The sequence below is a fragment of the Emys orbicularis genome, chromosome 1 (genome assembly GCF_028017835.1).
Source record: "Emys orbicularis isolate rEmyOrb1 chromosome 1, rEmyOrb1.hap1, whole genome shotgun sequence".
NCBI classification, from domain to species: domain Eukaryota; kingdom Metazoa; phylum Chordata; order Testudines; family Emydidae; genus Emys; species Emys orbicularis.
The window spans coordinates 94,678,447-94,699,141 of NC_088683.1; the positions used below are offsets into that span (position 1 = coordinate 94,678,447).

General features: G+C 46.2%; 1 protein-coding gene across 1 annotated transcript in view; it reads left to right on the plus strand.

Moving 5' to 3' along the window:
- Positions 1–3,962: 3,962 nt before the first annotated feature.
- LOC135874576 (cytochrome P450 2D14-like) overlaps positions 3,963–20,695 on the plus strand; it is a 38,857-nt gene continuing 22,124 nt past the window's right edge. The window contains exon 1 of the mRNA XM_065399453.1: positions 3,963–4,175. Within this exon, the coding sequence (XP_065255525.1) occupies positions 3,963–4,175 (213 nt within the window). The remainder of the gene's footprint in view (positions 4,176–20,695) is intronic.

Sequence of the window (20,695 nt, forward strand, 5' to 3'; positions counted from 1 at the left end):
CATCAGTTCCCTGAGGGAGTCAAAGTCTGCTTTTCTGAAGTCCAGGGTCCGTATACTGCTGCTCTCCTTTCTTCCTTGTGTCAGGATCCTGAACTCGACCATCTCATGGTCACTGCCTCCCAGGTTCCCATCCACTTTTGCTTCCCTTACTAATTCTTCCCAGTTTGTGAGCAGCAGGTCAAGAAAAGCTCTGCCCCTAGTTGGTTCCTCCAGCACTTGCACCAGGAAATTATCCCCTACACTTTCCAAAAACTTCCTGGCTTGTCTGTGCACTGCTGTATTGCTCTCCCAGCATATATCAGGGTGATTAAAGTCTCCCATGAGAACCAGGGCCTGCGATCTAGTAACTTCTATTAGTTGCTGGAAGAAAGCCTCGTTCACCTCATCCCCCGGGTCTGGTGGTCTATAGCAGACTCCCACCACGACATCACCCTTGTTGCTCATACATCTAAACATAATCCGGTATTGTAAATATTAAATTGGAGCAGCCAAAGTTCCTTATTTGGGACACTGGGTTGAGAGCAAGCAAATCTTTCCTGACCCCTTGAAAGTGGAAGCCATTGTTAACTGGCTTATATCCCAGACCAAAACGGGGTTCCAGTCTTTCATAGGCTTGGTTAATTGTTACTGCCGATTTGTGCCTGGGTTCAGTGACATTGTGTCTGCTATCACAGGCTTGTGCAAGAAGATAAAACCAAACACAGTCATGTGGGCAAAGGCTTGTCCACAGGGTTTTGATAAGGTAAACGAAAATTCTGTCCAGAAAGCCTGTTCTGGCCAGTCTTGATTTTGATAAAGTGTTTGAACTATGTACTGATGTGTCAGACATTGGTTTAAGTGCAGCAGCAGTGCAATCAGGGGAAAGTAACAAAAGCCCCTTGCTTTCTTGAGCAAAACACTGACTCCCACTGAACAGAATTACTCTGTCATAGGAAAAGGAGGCTATGCTGTTGAGTAGACAATCAAACAATTAAGGTCCTCTCTCTTTAGCAGAGAGTTTGGGGCTTTAACTGACCAATCTCCATTAATTTGGGTACATAGAACCAAAGGCACCAATTCCAAACTGTGGCGGTGGAGCATGAGGCTCCAAGAATATGACATGGAAATTGTGCCAATGGCTGACCCTCCTACAGCACTGTAAGAGGGGAGATGTGACCTGAAGACCCCTTGTGCTAACTGGCAAAGGGCACACTCAACTCACTGATGTCCAAATATTTAGCCAAACAGTGTTTTGTAAGGTATCCTATAGAACTGGTGACACGCTGGTCATGGATAGCATTGTGTGATGTATGTATGGGTTGTGTATAGAGAGTTATGTATGTGTGTTGTAATATAGTCTTAAAATACGTTGTGGAGGCAGCTGATAAACAAGTATCAGAGGAGTAGCCGTGTTAGTCTGGATCTGTAAAAAGCAACAGAGAGTCCTGTGGCACCTTTAAGACTAACAGATGTATTGGAGCATAAGCTTTCGTGGGTGAATGCCCACTTCGTCGGATGAGAAAGAAGCCGGGGGGATAAGGGGGCTCTGATGTCAAGGTGTCCATCCCCGCCCCGCCTCTGTACCCCATCTCTGCAGGGCTCAGGAGTGGGATGTGGGACAGAGCTTGCTGGTGGCTGCTGCTGTGTCTGAACAAGCAGACTTCAGACTGGTGAGTGCCGATCTACTTAAAGGGGCAGCGTGTGTCTCTCTCTCTCACACACACTGTGTCGCTCACTCACATATACACTGTGTGTTTGTCTCTCTCTCACTCTCTCTCACACACACACACACTCTGTGTGTGTCTCTCTCTCTTACACTCACTTCCCAACACATAGTTATATTGTTGTTGTTGTTACTTCTTGATATTTCCTGCAATGTACATATATTCTCTGTAATTTCAGTCTTTCAAAGTGCTGTTGTTTGAGTTATTTGACTGGTCTATGCCTTTCATAATTTGTATTTCTCTCTTATGCTTAAATTTAATTCTTTGTGTAGTGAGTTCTAAAATGCCTAACCTGTCCTGCCTATTGTAATTATCCCTATGGTAACATTTAAAAAATATATATTATGTCCAGGTTTTTTGTTTCTACATTACCTCTCTTTAACAGGCAGGAAGCTATGGAAGAGTCAAAAACATGACATTCTTTATGAAGAAGTCCCTCAGCAGAAACAGCAGATGGCGGAAACCATCAAAATGCTCTACCAGATGGCAGATAAATTGATGGTACCCATCAGAACTGTACCATTATGAGTCTCATGTCTAAGCGTATTAGTGCTGTTGCTAGTAGATTGGGCATCGTTGGAATAAATGAGGAATCTACCTGTAATTTATTCCTTACAACTCTACAAATCAGGATCAGATTACTCCACCTATCCCACTGGAGGATCTGGAGTGGCATCTATTCTGATTGGCATAAGAATGGCCATACGGGGTCAGACCAATGGTCCGTGTAGCCCAGTATCCTGTCTTCTGACAGTGACCAATGCCAGATGCTTCAGAAGGAGTGAAAAGAACAGGGCAATTATCAAGTGTTCCATCCCCGGCCATCCAGTCCTAGCATCTGGCAGTCAGAGGTTTAGGAACATCCAGAGCATGGGGTTGCAGCCCTGACCATCTTGGCTAATAGCCATTGAGGGACCTAACCTCCATGAAACTAGCATGGAACTCTCCCGGGACATAAACAATCTCACGCTCAGATTTTAGGGCCCAACCAAGTTCCCATTGAAACACGCGGCACTCAGACACATTTGTAGTGAAAACAAGTAAATGTTTATTTAACAAAGTAGAGTGAGTTGAGAAGTAGCAAGTCGAAGTATTGGAAGCAAATGGTTTACATATAAAATAAAATCGTAACATGCTTTCTAGACCCTAGACTTATTTAACTAGATACTTTTCTGTCTTGTAGAGCAAAGTTCCCCCAAAACCCTTCCAGTGAATTACAGCCAGGCTTGGTTGTGATCTTCCATGAGACAAGCCATGCTGTCAGCTTGTCTCCTCAGTGGAAAGATGCACAGGGTGCTTCTCTGCCCCCTCAGTTATACCCCCCAGTCCACTGTCCTTACTTGTAAACCGGATGCTGCTCAGCACCCGCGGGTGGTTTTTCCTGTGTGCTCCTTTCTTGTCGATTTCACTATCTCTTGATTAGCGTTTGGCTCAGCCTGAGGCTACGGCTCCATTGTGACGCAGACACTACACAATACACACCTGACCAGGTGGAGAGAGAGACGCGTCGCTTCCCTCCTCCCTGACAGTGTTCAGTAGCTGGTTCTCCCTTAAATTCTATGTAAAAATCATCCAATAAGAAAGAGAGGGACTCAGATCTAGTTAAACCCATTTTAAGCAACCTCTCGAGGGCTCAGCAAAAACTGGTTACTAACCAACCAAGTGAGGAGAAATGGTGAAGGTAGGGTGACCAGATAGCAAGTGTGAAAAATTTGGATGGGGAGGGGGGACGGTAGTAGGAGCCTATATAAGAAAAAGTCGTGAATATCGGGATTGTCCCTATCAAATGGGGACATCGAGTCACTCCAGGTAAGGATTGCTACTGCTGAATACAAGGGGCAATTCGAGCCCTACGAGAGACTCATTCTTGCATATGGACCCAACCTTACAGCTCACAGGCTCCAGGGGCTCCTTTCTCCCTCATGTTACATACCACAGATGCTGGAAATGGAGTTATGCCCTTTCCCTTTTACAGGGGCTGGGCCACCCTTCCTTACCACTCCCCTGCGAGTTTGTATTGTCCAGGCAGAGGAGGGGCTACAGAGAAATTCTGGCCAGGCAGCTCCAAGCTGTGACGTTAGCAAGAGAGGGGCGGGTGTCTGAGAAATAAACAGAGAGAGAGAGAGAGAGAGAGAGAAGGGGAACGGGTGGAGGAAACTAGGGAGACAGAAATAGCAAAGAGTGAGAGAACAGGAGCAGGAAAAAGAGGCAAGGGTGAGAGTTAAAAACACGTGGGGGGAGGCAAAGGGGAGAGAGATCATGGAGCTGCTCCTGTGGCTCTGGTCCCAGCTTCGATCCTGCGGGAACAACCTCCCAGCACTGGGCATAGCCCTCACAGTCTTCGCTCTGCTATTTGATTTCCTGAAGCGCAGGAAGAGCTGGAGTCGCTACCCACCAGGGCCGACCTCTCTGCCATTCATTGGGACCATGCTGCAGATCGATTTCCACAGCCCGCACCGCTCCTTTACCCAGGTCAGTGCCAGAGGGGCTGGAGAGCACAGCTAAGGTGACCAGATAGCAAGTGTGAAAAACTGGGACGGGGTGGGGGGTAATTGGTGTCTATATAAGAGAAAACCTGGATATCAGAACTATCCCTATAAAATCGGGACATCTGGTTACCCTAAGCACAGCGTGCTGGGGAACAGAGCTGGCCCGGGCTGGTAGTTCGTTAATCCAGCTGGTGCGGGCTGGAGGGGTTATTTTACATGCTGGGGCTTTTCCAACACAGCAACAGTCAGTCCACTAGGGGAGGAGGGGCTCTAACGCTCTCTGATTATCTGCTGTGGCTTTGCTCTGGCTCTAGGGTCCAGAGGGCAACATTCCACTCCCAAGTCCAGTAGAATTCTCTGCACATGTTGTGATAGCGCTGGAGGAGAGTGATCCCCACTACACAAACACACACACACACAGGGGAACACCCAGACACACACTCTTTACCTTCTCCCTGTAATTTCAGTTGGAGACATTGTAGTGTGCTGGGCTGTTGCACAATATTAGCACTGTTAAACAGCTGCTGCATTCCACCTCAGAGATGTCTGCACTTCAGTGGTGGGTGAAGTGGTCCCTTTATGTACCATTTATATCCTCTGGGATGAAAAGGGCTAGTGAAAGATTTATTATATATGAAATGCATTTGTCTCAGCTCAGATCCATTAATTCTCTGGTTTGGGGATGTCGATGCATGGACGACAGCTTCCTCGTAAGTCATTAGAAATGATTGAGAGTCTCAGCAAAAGTGAATAAAACTGTAATCTCCAGCTATACAACTTTAGGCTGTGCTTGCTGGCTGTGTCTACACTAACAAGAGCACACACCACCTCTGCAGGGTTAGTTGTTACAAGTGAATGCTTTGCCCTGTCTCCAAGGAAACTACTGATGTAGCTTGAGGCAACTAAATCATATTATGTTTTGTGATTGTAGTTTCCAAACTCCAGAGGCCCCTTTTCTAGGCTGGTACCTTTCAACACTCCAGCCACAGGGAAACTGGGTCTGGTTCTTGTTTTGACCATGTGGTAGGAAGAGTTTTTGAGTTTCCAGATCAAATCGGATAATGACAATGCTAACAACAACACTTTTGACCTGTAGTTGTTTTAACGCCACATTTTTAGTAACAACATATTATTCCCTTTTCTGCCCCTATTTCCATTTCACACAATTTCATTTTGCTTTCTTGCATTTCTCACAGAACAGAAACGAAAACAGCTCCTTTTACATACAGAATCATAGAAATTAAAGATAGAAATGGTCTATTCTTATCCACCCCTCTATTTTCTAGTCAGTGGTATGCCCCTGAGGGCTTTATCCATTTTTAATGACCAGCAATGAGGCTTTCATCACTTCCCCTAGGAAACTATTCCCCAGTCTGATAGACCTCTTGCTGAGGATTTGTTTCTTGATGTCCAGAGTAAATTCTCCATTATTTAGTTTCATTCCATTACTCCTTCACCCAACCCTAAACAATTTCCCTCCATCCTTTGCATTTGCACCTTTCAAATACTTGCAGGCAGAATCATAGTCCCCTTCCTTAGATATTTGACCAGTCTATATATTTATATCATTTTATCTTTCCTCATGAATCAGCTCATCCAGCCCCCTAAGCTAGGCACTGTTACAGACACATGTGCCTTATAGAAAAGGACTCTCATCTGCTTGTCACACAGTGCCTCTTTGTGTGTCATCAGCATTGTTGGCTGATGCCCAAGTGGCTTTGAGGAAAGTTGCTGTACAAAAGCAGGAACACAATACGTTGTTTTTTTGTGTTTTTCACATACACATAAAACAACTACTTGTGGTTTTTCTCTCCCCAAATTCTTGGTTCAGAAGGGCATTTTCTCCCATCTGTGTAGACAATCCTCAAGAAATCCCACAAATAGCTGAAAATAGGTTAAATTTTGGATGTAAACTATTTGATAATTGCTTTAAACGCTTCTGCTTTGAGCTCTGCAATGCCTGTCTGTCACCAGGGTACAGTGGCCCTGCTGCTCGCTTACAGGAGGCACACTCTGTGCTGGTGGAGTGGTGCAAAGTAGCCTCAAAGCTAGTGTAGCCAGCCACAGCGTGTTCAGCCAGGACAGAGGGATAATCCGATGCTGTAGGCTGGCATAGCAATTCCTACAGGATGCTTTCCTGTAGCCAAGGCACGGGCCAGTGTTCCCCTGTAACCTGCAGAATCCCAGCTGCTGTAACTGCCTCTCATGGCCATTGAAAACTGCGTCATAGTCGCATTACATTTCATAGCTGCAATAAGCCATCTTCTGGCTAATGTTTTTGGGGTAATGAACCACCCACATAGGTTCAGAGATGGGCAAAGAAACTATCACGCTGTCGGGAGGGGCTCAAGAGTGTGAGTGCCTGTCTCAAGGCAGACTGTCAAAAACAGGGCAGACACCCCAAATAGGTGGTGTTATATAAGCAGATTTCACCAAGCCAGTAACTAATGTGAACTCCTGGACAGGAGTGCTGGAACCTCGGTAGAAGTGTATGGGACGGCATGAGGCTCTGCCCCCTCTGTGGCCCTATCTCTCCTCTCCTCTTCCCCCGAGGCCCTGCCCTCTTTGTGCCTCCACCCCCTGCTCCTTCTCTTTCCCCTGAGGCCCCGTCCCCAGGCCAGGCTGGAAGCCCAAGCCTGGCTTTGGTAAGAGCCACCCAGCACCCCTGCTCATGGATCACTGTAACAGTCTTACCATGGAGTCTCAGACAGTCCCCTTAGAACAGTGGTCCCCAACCTTTTTCGTCTGGTGGGCGCCAGACGACGAGCCACGGAGGACCGTGGCGGTGGACGAGCATCCGCCGAAATGCCGCTGACAAGTGGCAACGTCAATAGGCGTCGCCGCCGACAAGCAGCGTCATCCAGAGGCGTCGCCATCGGCGGCATTTCGGCGGCGATGCCTCTGGATGCTGCTGCTTGTCGGCGGCATTTCGGCGGATGCTCGTCCGCCGGCCAGTATGCGGGCACACTTAGACGCCCCGGCGGGTGCCATGGTGCCCGCGGGCGCTGTGTTGGGGACCCCTGCCTTAGAATCTCAAGTCTATTTTGCCACCCAGACAAACTGGACTTACTGATAAATTGTCACCAAAAAAATCACACCGCATTCAGATTATTCCCAGTCCCAAGAGACCAGTCACTTACCCGAGATCAGTTGATACCCTAGATCTTACAGCAAAGACAACACTTGTAGCCAATCCCTGTAATAAATGATCTAAAGGTTTGTTAACTAGGAAAAAGAAATAACAGAGTTATTTGCAGGTTCAAGCAAGCAAACATACTCACAAATAAGTTATCATCTAAATCTAAGAGTGACCGAGTTGCAGTGATCTGTCTATTCAAAGTGTCTTTCAGGGCGGACCCAGTCCCTTTAAGTGGAGTCTGGGCCCAGGCTACGTATGGGAAGCTAATTTAAAAGCAAAGAGCCCATGTAGGGCAGATGATTGTCTGTCAGGCACCTGGCCCTGATCAAAGGCCATCAGGACTCAGTGGCAAGGAGGGGCTCTTGGGACAGGCCCGTTCTGTTGCTGCAGGAGGAGACCTACAGCCTGTTTAACTCTCTAAGCTGTCAGGTAAACTGATGGAGTAGAAAGGGTCCAGCTTTAGCCCCCAGCTCAGCCAATCAGCGTTGAGACTCTGCGGGGCGGGAGGCTGAGGGGTCTCACCATATGGCCCAAAGGATGGCCCAGAGCCCCAGTGGGGATCACTGTCAGAGCACTCTTCCTATCCCATCGCTTTGTGAGGTCCTCTCACAACGAGGGCTGGAAAGCAGCCCCCTCCTCGCCTGTGGAGGGAGGGAAGCAGGGAAAAGGGAAACCAAGAGACACAAACCCCAATGTCCCCAGTGATTCTAAGGGACAAAGGCCTAGGTGGGGAAAACATTCATAGATTCATAGATTCCTGGACTGGAAGGGACCTCGAGAGGTCATCGAGTCCAGTCCCCTGCCCTCATGGCAGGACCAAATACTGTCTAGACCATCCCTGATAAACATTTATCTAACCTACTTTTAAATATCTTCAGAGATGGAGATTCCACAACCTCCCTAGGCAATTTATTCCAGTGTTTAACCACCCTGACAGTTAGGAACTTTTTCCTAATGTCCAAACTAAACCTCCCTTGCTGCAATTTAAGCCCATTGCTTCTTGTTCTATCCTTAGAGGCTAAGGTGAACAAGTTTTCTCCCTCCTCCTTATGACACCCTTTTAGATACCTGAAAATTGCTATCATGTCCCCTCTCAATCTTCTCTTTTCCAAACTAAACAAACCCAATTCTTTCAGCCTTCCTTCATAGGTCATGTTCTCAAGACCTTTAATCATTCTTGTTGCTCTTCTCTGGACCCTCTCCAACTTCTCCACATCTTTCTTGAAATGTGGTGCCCAGAACTAGACATAATACTCCAGTTGAGGCCTAACCAGTGCAGAGTAGAGCGGAAGAATGACTTCTCGTGTCCTGCTCACAACACACCTGTTAATACATCCCAGAATCATGTTTGCTTTTTTTGCAACAGCGTCACACTGTTGACTCATATTTAGCTTGTGGTCCACTATAACCCCTAGATCCCTCTCTGCCGTACTCCTTCCTAGACAGTCTCTTCCCATTCTGTATGTGTGAAACTGATTGTTCCTTCCTAAGTGGAGCACTTTGCATTCGTCTTTGTTAAACCTCATCCTGTTTAACTCAGACCATTTCTCCAATTTGTCCAGATCATTTTGAATTATGACCCTGTCCTCCAAAGCAGTTGCAATCCCTCCCAGTTTGGTATCATCTGCAAACTTAATAAGCGTACTTTCTAGGCCAATATCTAAGTCGTTGATGAAGATATTGAACAGAGCCGGTCCCAAAACAGACCCCTGCGGAACCCCACTTGTTATACTTTTCCAGCAGGATTGGGAACCATTAATAACTACTCTCTGAGTACGGTTATCCAGCCAGTTATACACCCACCTTATAGTAGCCCCATCTAAGTTGTATTTGCCTAGTTTATCGATAAGAATATCATGCGAGACTGTATCAAATGCCTTACTAAAGTCTAGGTATACCACATCCACCGCTTCTCCCTTATCCACAAGACTCGTTATCCTATCAAAGAAAGCTATCATATTGGTTTGACACGATTTGTTCTTTACAAATCCATGCTGGCTATTCCCTATCACCTTACCCTCTGTGACGGTGCTGCCCGTGGGAGCCAGCTGAGGTCACTCAATCAGGGTGAACTGCAAACAAAACGGGGCAGACCAACCCCAAACGCTGGTGGTTATTCCAATACTTACAAAACAGCTTCTATAGTACCTCACTGGTTACTTAGAAGTCCAAACAACGCAGTTCCCTTAAAGTACCCAGCCTCAGGCCTCCGTCCAGACACACCTGTCAGATATATGATTACTGAAAATCTTCCTTCATCATATAAAAGAAAAGGTTCTTCCAATCCCAAAGGATCAGCCACATACCCAGGTCCAATTATAACTTAGATCTTACCCAAAATACACGCTAATAACCAATTCTTATTACATAAGAACATAAGAAAGGCCGTACCGGGTCAGATCAAAGGTCCATCTAGCCCAGTATCCTGCTTGTGCGCTGCTTTATAAAGCCCTGGCCTGGGTGAATGCCCCGCCCACTGATTAAGGCTCAGCCAATTACCAGAGGCTTCTAGCCTTCAGACCTTCCTTTGAAGCTCACAGCTTCCAACTGCCAGCCACAGCACACGGTCCTTCAAACAACCAAACAAACAAACAGACTGACAAACACAAGCTCAGCACACAGCAAGTAACCCCCAAACACAAACAAACACACACTACAGACAGTCACTTACCCCAAGGGTCCTGTATTTGCTCCTCCTTCACCTGGAGAACTCCCTTGCGAAACTCCCTGTTAGCAGCCCCTGTTCGCAAAAGCGAACTAAACTAAAATGTATTAAAAAAGAAAAGAGAGAGAGTGTTGGTTAAAAGATCAATATACATACAGACTTGAATTCAATTCTTGAGGTTCAGATACATAGCAAAGGTGAGCTTGCAGTTGACAAAAGTCCTTTTAGATATAGTCCATAGGTTATAGTCCAATGTCCATATTCAGGGTGACTCCAGTCAGTGACTGGGGATCTCAATCCTTGTGGCTTAAGATTTCCCCCTCTTGAAACCCAAAGCAGATCTGAGACGAAACAGAATCGTGTCCCAGGGTTCTTATACATTTCCAGCAGCCTTTCGGCCTGAGAAAACAATAGGCTTAACTCTCCTTCTCCCAAACATCCTGGCAATTAGCACAGGGTAATTTATCCATTAAACAGTTCAGATACAGGTTACCACAACCTTCAAAGAGACATAGAGACAATAATACTATTTCACTCAAGTATCATCATAAATGTTAATATTCCTTTTTGATCTTTGAATTAAAGTTACAGCAATAGGCAAGACTTGTTTGTTTACATCACAAGACCTGAGCAAACATCTACCCTTGAGATCTCTAACAATGCAGACTTGCATTTCAAAGCTCTATTCATTTACATATCTTCCTAACCAGTTTCTACAATTCACCCATGGGTCAGGCCAGTCTGAGTTAATTAACTCTTTCTGGCCCTGTCATCTTTCAATGAAATATTATTTTACACTCATAACGTCACACCACCTTCCAAGTGTTTGCAGATGATTTCCTTAATTACTTGCTCCATTATCTTCCCTGGCATAGAAGTTAAACTAACTGGTCTGTAGTTTCCTGGGTTGTTTTTATTTCCCTTTTTATAGATGGGCACTATATTTGCCCTTTTCCAGTCTTCTGGAATCTCTCCTGTCTCCCATGATTTTCCAAAGATAATAGCTAGAGGCTCAGATACCTCCTCTATTAGCTCCTTGAGTATTCTAGGATGCATTTCATCAGGCCCTGGTGACTTGCAGGCACGAAAGCTTATGCTGAAATAAATTTGATAGTCTCTAAGGTGCCACAAGTACTCCTGTTCTTTTAACTTTTCTAAGTGATTTTTAACTTGTTCTTATTTTATTTTATCTTCTAAACCTACCCCCTTCCCATTAGCATTCACTATGTTAGGCATTCCTTCAGACTTCTCGGTGAAGACCGAAACAAAGAAGTCATTAAGCATCTCTGCCATTTCCAAGTTTCCTGTTACTGTTTCTCCCTCATCACTGAGCAGTGGGCCTACCCTGTCCTTGATCTTCCTTGTGCTCAGGGGCGGCTCTAGGCACCAGCAAAGCAAGCACGTGCTTGGGGCAGCCCATTTGCAGGGGCGGCAGGGATCCAGCATGGGAGCTGAGAACCAACAGGGGGCCCTGGGAGCTGTAGTTCCTTGGTTAGCTCCCTGCCTATAGAGCCAGCCCTGGAGCAGGGAAAGAACTACATTTCCCAGCATTCCCTTGGCCACTACCAACAGGAAAGAGGGGGAGGGAGTGAGGTAGCTGAGACCTCATGCTGCTGTGAATGGAGAGCTGCACTGTGAAGGTAGGGATACCATATTTTAACATTCAAAAAATAGGACACTCCACTGGGAGGGAGGGTAGCCCCACCCTGCCACCATCCACTCCCTCCGACTGCCCCCCACAGGAACCCCAACCTATCCAACCCCCCCTGCACCCTGTCCCCTGATCACCCCCTCCCAGGACCCCTGCCCCAACTGCCCCCCAGGACCCCACCCCCTACCTGTCACCTGACAAACCCCTGGGACTCCCATGCCTATCCAACTGCTGCCTGTCCCCTGACTGCCCCCCCAACCCCTGACCCATCTAACCCCCCCTTCTCCCTGCCCCTGACTGTCCCCCCAAACCTCCGCCCCATCCAACCCCCCTTGCTCCCTGTCCCTTGACTGCCCCCCGGAACCCCCTACCCCTTCTCCAACCCCCCAGCCCCCTTACCGTGCCACTCAGACCAGCGTGTATGGATTCGCGCAGCGCCAGACACGCTGCTGCATACATTCTGCCGTGCTCCCCTGCGGAGCCACAGCCCCCCCAGCACCTGCCTTCCAGATTTGAACACCTCAAAATTCAGGAGTGCTCAAGCTCAGTTTTGGCAGCTGTTACTTCATTTCTCCCAAATCAAATATACTGATCCACTGTAACTTGCTATAGAAAAAGTAGGATAAAATTGAGCAAGAAATGCTTCCCAGTGGTTATTAGGACTGGAATTGCTATTTTCAATAGCCATTGCCTTTTTTTTGTTTGTTTGTTTAAAAGGAAGACAGTGAAATTGCATTGGCAAATTCCCCATAGAAAGAAAGAGTGGAACAAAAGAATAATAAAGGCACCTCAACTTTTCCTCATTTATGTAGGACAGTCTTGAGCAGCTCCCCCTGTATCGCCCCCCCCACACACACACACTCACTGTTAGCTCTGGGGATCAATCAGGCTACTCATGAAAACATCAGAGGCTGCTCAATGTGCCACACTCCGGTTTTCAGAGATTTCTAGACTTTAAGGCCAGAAGAGACCATTAGATCATATAATCTGACCCCTCCCCTCCCCGCCTCTTGTATAGCATCTTGTATAGCACAGTGGCTAGTTTTGGACCAAAGCACACTCCAGAAAGGCATCTAGTCTTCATTGGAAGACATCAAGAGATGGAGAAACCACCACTTCCCCTGGTAGTTTGGAGGAAACTGATGCAGAGAGGGGAAGGGAACTGACCCCAAGGCCACACCTGTGAGTCTGTATCGTAAGACATACGCACAACGACACCGTGCTAAGGTCGTACAAGCAACCTTCATTCTGGTGTTTCCTAACGTTTAAAGGCCTGGTCTGCACACAGTTCTTGGTAGTTCTATAACTATTTTGGGTAGGGATGCATTTATTTACATCTCCCTTAATAGTTGTCCCAGCACAACTTCTACTGTGCACACAGTTATAGCCTCATACAAGTGTCTTACACCAATATAGCTTATTCCCCTCACTGTACTGGTATAAAGCACCGTTATACTGATAGGACTGTCCCCATACTAGGGGGGTTGTACTGCTTGAACTATACTAGTAGAGCTCAAGCACTACAACTTTCTAGTGTAAACAAGCCCCTGCTCACTATCACTCGTGCACCTTTATATTGAATTAGAACAAAAAAGTCAGTCTCTTGTTACGGGGGAACAGAGATTGCCTCCCCACAGGACAAATGACACTCAGATACTTGGCCCTCAGATCCTGTGGTTTTGGGCACCAACTGAGAAACCTAGATAAATAGCTCCATGTAGACGAACGAATGTCAGTGCAGAGGTGTCATGGGGTTGCTGGTCCCTTTAAGTGGAGTCTGGGCCCAGGCTACGTATGGGAAGCTAATTTAAAAGCAAAGAGCCCATGTTTCTCAGTTGGTGCCCAAAACCACAGGATCTGAGGGCCAAGTATCTGAGGGTCAGGACAAAACTGGGAGGAAAGATCAAACCAGTAGCTTAGATGCCTATATACAAATGCGAGAAGTATGGGTAATAAGCAGGAAGAACTGGAAGTGCTAATAAATAAATACAACTATGACATTGTTGGCATCACTGAAACTTGGTGGGATAATACACATGATTGGAATGTTGGTGTGGATGGATACAGCTTGCTCAGGAAGGATAGACAGGGGGAAAAGGGAGGAGGTGTTGCCTTATATATTAAAAATGTACACACTTGGACTGAGGTAGAGATGGACATAGGAGATGGAAGTGTTGAGAGTCTCTGGGTTAGGCTAAAAGGGGTAAAAAACAAGGGTGATGTCATGCTAGGAGTCTACTACAGGCCACCTAATCAGGTGGAAGAGGTGGATGAGGCTATTTTTAAACAACTAACAAAATCATCCAAAGCCCAAGATTTGGTGGTGATGGGGGACTTCAACTATCCGGATATACGTTGGGAAAATAACACAGCGGGGCACAGACTATCCAACAAATTCTTGGACTGCATTGCAGACAACTTTTTATTTCAGAAGGTTGAAAAAGCTACTGGGGGGAAGCTGTTCTAGACTTGTTTTTAACAAATAGGGAGGAACTCGTTGAGAATTTGAAAGTAGAAGGCAGCTTGGGTGAAAGTGATCATGAAATCATAGAGTTTGCAATTCTAAGGAAGGGTAGAAGGGAGAACAGCAAAATAGAGACAATGGATTTCAGGAAGGCGGATTTTGGTAAGCTCAGAGCGTTGATAGGTGAGGTCCCATGGGAATCAAGACTGAGGGGAAAAACAACTGAGGAGAGTTGGCAGTTTTTCAAAGGGACACTATTAAGGGCCCAAAAGCAAGCTATTCCGCTGGTTAGGAAAGATAGAAAATGTGGCAAACGACCACCTTGGCTTAACCACGAGATCTTGCATGATCTAAAAAATAAAAAGGAGTCATATAAAAAATGGAAACTAGGACAGATTACAAAGGATGAATATAGGCAAACAACACAGGAATGCAGGGGCAAGATTAGAAAGGCAAAGGCACAAAATGAGCTCAAACTAGCTACGGGAATAAAGGGAAACAAGAAGACTTTTTATCAATACCTTAGAAGCAAGAGGAAGACCAAAGACAGGGTAGGCCCACTGCTTAGTGAAGAGGGAGAAACAGTAACAGGAAACTTGGAAATGGCAGAGATGCTTAATGACTTCTTTGTTTCGGTCTTCACCGAGAAGTCTGAAGGAATGCCTAACATAGTGAATGCTAATGGGAAGGGGGTAGGTTTAGCAGATAAAATAAAAAAAGAACAAGTTAAAAATCACTTAGAAAAGTTAGATGCCTGCAAGTCACCAGGGCCTGATGAAATGCATCCTAGAATACTCAAGGAGCTAATAGAGGAGGTATCTGAGCCTCTAGCTATTATCTTTGGAAAATCATGGGAGACGGGAGAGATTCCAGAAGACTGGAAAAGGGCAAATATAGTGCCCATCTATAAAAAGGGAAATAAAAACAACCCAGGAAACTACAGACCAGTTAGTTTAACTTCTGTGCCAGGGAAGATAATGGAGCAAGTAATTAAGGAAATCATCTGCAAACACTTGGAAGGTGGTAAGGTGATAGGGAACAGCCAGCATGGATTTGTAAAGAACAAATCGTGTCAAACCAATCTGATAGCTTTCTTCGATAGGATAACGAGTCTTGTGGATAAGGGAGAAGCTGTGGATGTGGTATACCTAGACTTTAGTAAGGCATTTGATACGGTCTCGCATGATATTCTTATCGATAAACTAGGCAAATACAATTTAGATGGGGCTACTATAAGGTGGGTGCATAACTGGCTGGATAACCGTACTCAGAGAGTTGTTATTAATGGTTCCCAATCCTGCTGGAAAGGCATAACGAGTGGGGTTCCGCAGGGGTCTGTTTTGGGACCGGCTCTGTTCAATATCTTCATCAACGACTTAGATATTGGCATAGAAAGTACGCTTATTAAGTTTGCGGATGATACCAAACTGGGAGGGATTGCAACTGCTTTGGAGGACAGGGTCATAATTCAAAATGATCTGGACAAATTGGAGAAATGGTCTGAGTTAAACAGGATGAAGTTTAACAAAGACAAATGCAAAGTGCTCCACTTAGGAAGAAAAAATCAGTTTCACACATACAGAATGGGAAGAGACTGTCTAGGAAGGAGTACGGCAGAAAGGGATCTAGGGGTTATAGTGGACCACAAGCTAAATATGAGTCAACAGTGTGATGCTGTTGCAAAAAAAGCAAACATGATTCTGGGATGTATTAACAGGTGTGTTGTGAGCAAGACACGAGAAGTCATTCTTCCGCTCTACTCTGCTCTGGTTAGGCCTCAGCTGGAGTATTGTGTCCAGTTCTGGGCACCGCATTTCAAGAAAGATGTGGAGAAATTGGAAAGGGTCCAGAGAAGAGCAACGAGAATGATTAAAGGTCTTGAGAACATGACCTATGAAGGAAGGCTGAAAGAACTGGGTTTGTTTAGTTTGGAAAAGAGAAGACTTAGAGGGGACATGATAGCAGTTTTCAGGTATCTAAAAGGGTGTCATAAGGAGGAGGGAGAAAACTTGTTCACCTTAGCCTCTGAGGATAGAACAAGAAGCAATGGGCTTAAACTGCAGCAAGGGAGGTCTAGGTTGGACATTAGGAAAAAGTTCCTAACTGTCAGGGTGGTTAAACACTGGAATAAATTGCCTAGGGAGGTTGTGGAATCTCCATCTCTGGAGATATTTAAGAGTAGGTTAGATAAATGTTTATCAGGGATGGTCTAGACAGTATTTGGTCCTGCCATGCGGGCAGGGGACTGGACTCGATGACCTCTCGAGGTCCCTTCCAGTCCTAGAATCTATGAATCTAGGAATCTGCCCTACATGGGCTCTTTGCTTTTAAATTAGCTTCCCATACGTAGCCTGGGCCCAGACTCCACTTAAAGGGACCAGCAACCCCATGACACCTCTGCACTGACATTCGTTCGTCTACATGGAGCTATTTATCTAGGTTTCTCAGTTGGTGCCCAAAACCACAGGATCTGAGGGCCAAGTATCTGAGTGTCATTTGTCCTGTGGGGAGGCAATCTCTGTTCCCCCGTAACAAGAGACTGACTTTTTTGTTCTAATTCAATATAAAGGTGCACGAGTGATAGTGAGCAGGGGCTTGTTTACACTAGAAAGTTGTAGTGCTTGAGCTCTACTAGTATAGTTCAAGCAGTACAACCCCCCTAGTATGGGGACAGTCCTATCAGTATAACGGTGCTTTATACCAGTACAGTGAGGGGAATAAGCTATATTGGTGTAAGACACTTGTATGAGGCTATAACTGTGTGCACAGTAGAAGTTGTGCTGGGACAACTATTAAGGGAGATGTAAATAAATGCATCCCTACCCAAAATAGTTATAGAACTACCAAGAACTGTGTGCAGACCAGGCCTTTAAACGTTAGGAAACACCAGAATGAAGGTTGCTTGTACGACCTTAGCACGGTGTCGTTGTGCATATGTCTTATGATACAGATTCACAGGTGTGGCCTTGGGGTCAGTTCCCTTCCCCTCTCTGCATCAGTTTCCTCCAAACTACCAGGGGAAGTGGTGGTTTCTCCATCTCTTGATGTCTTCCAATGAAGACTAGATGCCTTTCTGGAGTGTGCTTTGGTCCAAAACTAGCCACTGTGCTATACAAGAGGTCTGTGCTATCTAGCCACTGTGCTATACAAGATGCTATGCAAGAGGCGGGAGGAGGGAGGGGTCAGATTATATGATCTAATGGTCTCTTCTGGCCTTAAAGTCTAGAAATCTCTGAAAACCGGAGTGTGGCACATTGAGCAGCCTCTGATGTTTTCATGAGTAGCCTGATTGATCCCAGAGCTAACAGTGAGTGTGTGTGTGTGTTTGTGTGTGTGTGTGTGGTGCGATACAGGGGGAGCAGCTCAAACATCCAAAGGGGCTGGCCAGGAGCAGGACATTAGCCCCACAGGGCAGGGGTGGGCGTGGCAGTGACACCACAAGGGCCTTTTGCAGCACCTCGGCTGATTGGTGAAAAGAGGTTGGGAGGCGGTGACCTCACAGAGAGTCCATGGCAACGGGCAGGCAGGACAGGCTGCAGGGCAGGGGCAATCTCAGAGACCCCCCTTGGTTTGCTGCAGCCAGTCTCCTTCCCGAGGTCTCCCCTTGAGGCCTGAGGGAGAATTCAGGTTCAGGTACGTGAGCGCGAGGAGGAGCCTCTTCGGAGTTTCCCCCTTTCCCACTACTGATTTAGCTGGAAACAGCCGTCCCTGTTGAGAAGGTCAGAGCCTCAGAGCGGTTTGGAACCTGTTCAGCCTGAGCCATCTGGTGCCGGCCAAATTCTAGGCATGGAAAACACTAGGTTAAGGTGGGAGAATTTTTCCCCCACTTAGGCCTTTGTCCCTTAGAGTCACTGGGGACATTGGGGTTTGTGTCTCTTTTGTTTTCCCTTTTCCCTTCTTCCCTCCCTCCACTGGCGAGGAGGGGGCTGCTCTCCAGCCCTCATTGTGGGAGGCCCTCACAAAGCCATGGGACAGGAAGAGTGCTCTGACAGTGATCCCCACTGGTGAGCTGGGCCATCCTTTGGTCCATGTGGTGAGACCCCTCAGCCTCCCGTCCCGCAAAGTCTCAATGCTGGTTGGCTGAGCTGGGGGCTAAAGCTGGACCCTTTCTACTCCATCAGTTTACCTGACAGCTTAGAGAGTTAAACAGGCTGTAGGTCTCCTCCTGCAGCAACAGAACGGGCCTGTCCCAAGAGCCCCTCCTTGCCACAGAGTCCTGATGGCCTTTGATCAGGGCCAGGTGCCTGACAGACAATCATCTACCTGTCAAAGGTAGGGGCCTGGGCAGAGACAGATGCATCATGGAGGTGAATGCCTGGCTGCGAAGATGGTGTCGCCAGGAGGGCTTTGGCTTCCTAGACCACGGGATGCTATTTGAGGAAGGACTGCTAGGCAGAGATGGCGTTCACCTTTCGAGGAGGGGAAAGACCCTATTTGGACACAGACTGGCTAACCTAGTGAGGAGGGCTTTAAACTAGGTTCGACGGGGACAGGTGAGCAAAGCCCGCAGGTAAGTGGGGAACATGGAGACCTGGGAGATGGGTCGGAAACGAGAGGGAGTGTGGGCTATATTGGCAGAGAGAAAGGAGGGTCAGGACAAAACTGGGAGGAAAGATCAAACCAGTAGCTTAGATGCCTATATACAAATGCGAGAAGTATGGGTAATAAGCAGGAAGAACTGGAAGTGCTAATAAATAAATACAACTATGACATTGTTGGCATCACTGAAACTTGGTGGGATAATACACATGATTGGAATGTTGGTGTGGATGGATACAGCTTGCTCAGGAAGGATAGACAGGGGGAAAAGGGAGGAGGTGTTGCCTTATATATTAAAAATGTACACACTTGGACTGAGGTAGAGATGGACATAGGAGATGGAAGTGTTGAGAGTCTCTGGGTTAGGCTAAAAGGGGTAAAAAACAAGGGTGATGTCATGCTAGGAGTCTACTACAGGCCACCTAATCAGGTGGAAGAGGTGGATGAGGCTATTTTTAAACAACTAACAAAATCATCCAAAGCCCAAGATTTGGTGGTGATGGGGGACTTCAACTATCCGGATATACGTTGGGAAAATAACACAGCGGGGCACAGACTATCCAACAAATTCTTGGATTGCATTGCAGACAACTTTTTATTTCAGAAGGTTGAAAAAGCTACTGGGGGGAAGCTGTTCTAGACTTGTTTTTAACAAATAGGGAGGAACTCGTTGAGAATTTGAAAGTAGAAGGCAGCTTGGGTGAAAGTGATCATGAAATCATAGAGTTTGCAATTCTAAGGAAGGGTAGAAGGGAGAACAGCAAAATAGAGACAATGGATTTCAGGAAGGCGGATTTTGGTAAGCTCAGAGAGCTGATAGGTAAGGTCCCATGGGAATCAAGACTGAGGGGAAAAACAACTGAGGAGAGTTGGCAGTTTTTCAAAGGGACACTATTAAGGGCCCAAAAGCAAGCTATTCCGCTGGTTAGGAAAGATAGAAAATGTGGCAAACGACCACCTTGGCTTAACCACGAGATCTTGCATGATCTAAAAAATAAAAAGGAGTCATATAAAAAATGGAAACTAGGACAGATTACAAAGGATGAATATAGGCAAACAACACAGGAATGCAGGGGCAAGATTAGAAAGGCAAAGGCACAAAATGAGCTCAAACTAGCTACGGGAATAAAGGGAAACAAGAAGACTTTTTATCAATACCTTAGAAGCAAGAGGAAGACCAAAGACAGGGTAGGCCCACTGCTTAGTGAAGAGGGAGAAACAGTAACAGGAAACTTGGAAATGGCAGAGATGCTTAATGACTTCTTTGTTTCGGTCTTCACCGAGAAGTCTGAAGGAATGCCTAACATAGTGAATGCTAATGGGAAGGGGGTAGGTTTAGCAGATAAAATAAAAAAAGAACAAGTTAAAAATCACTTAGAAAAGTTAGATGCCTGCAAGTCACCAGGGCCTGATGAAATGCATCCTAGAATACTCAAGGAGCTAATAGAGGAGGTATCTGAGCCTCTAGCTATTATCTTTGGAAAATCATGGGAGACGGGAGAGATTCCAGAAGACTGGAAAAGGGCAAATATAGTGCCCATCTATAAAAAGGGAAATAAAAACAACCCAGGAAACTACAGACCAGTTAGTTTAACTTCTGTGCCAGGGAAGATAATGGAGCAAGTAATTAAGGAAATCATCTGCAAACACTTGGAAGGTGGTAAGGTGATAGGGAACAGCCAGCATGGATTTGTAAAGAACAAATCGTGTCAAACCAATCTGATAGCTTTCTTCGATAGGATAACGAGTCTTGTGGATAAGGGAGAAGCTGTGGATGTGGTATACCTAGACTTTAGTAAGGCATTTGATACGGTCTCGCATGATATTCTTATCGATAAACTAGGCAAATACAATTTAGATGGGGCTACTATAAGGTGGGTGCATAACTGGCTGGATAACCGTACTCAGAGAGTTGTTATTAATGGTTCCCAATCCTGCTGGAAAGGCATAACGAGTGGGGTTCCGCAGGGGTCTGTTTTGGGACCGGCTCTGTTCAATATCTTCATCAACGACTTAGATATTGGCATAGAAAGTACGCTTATTAA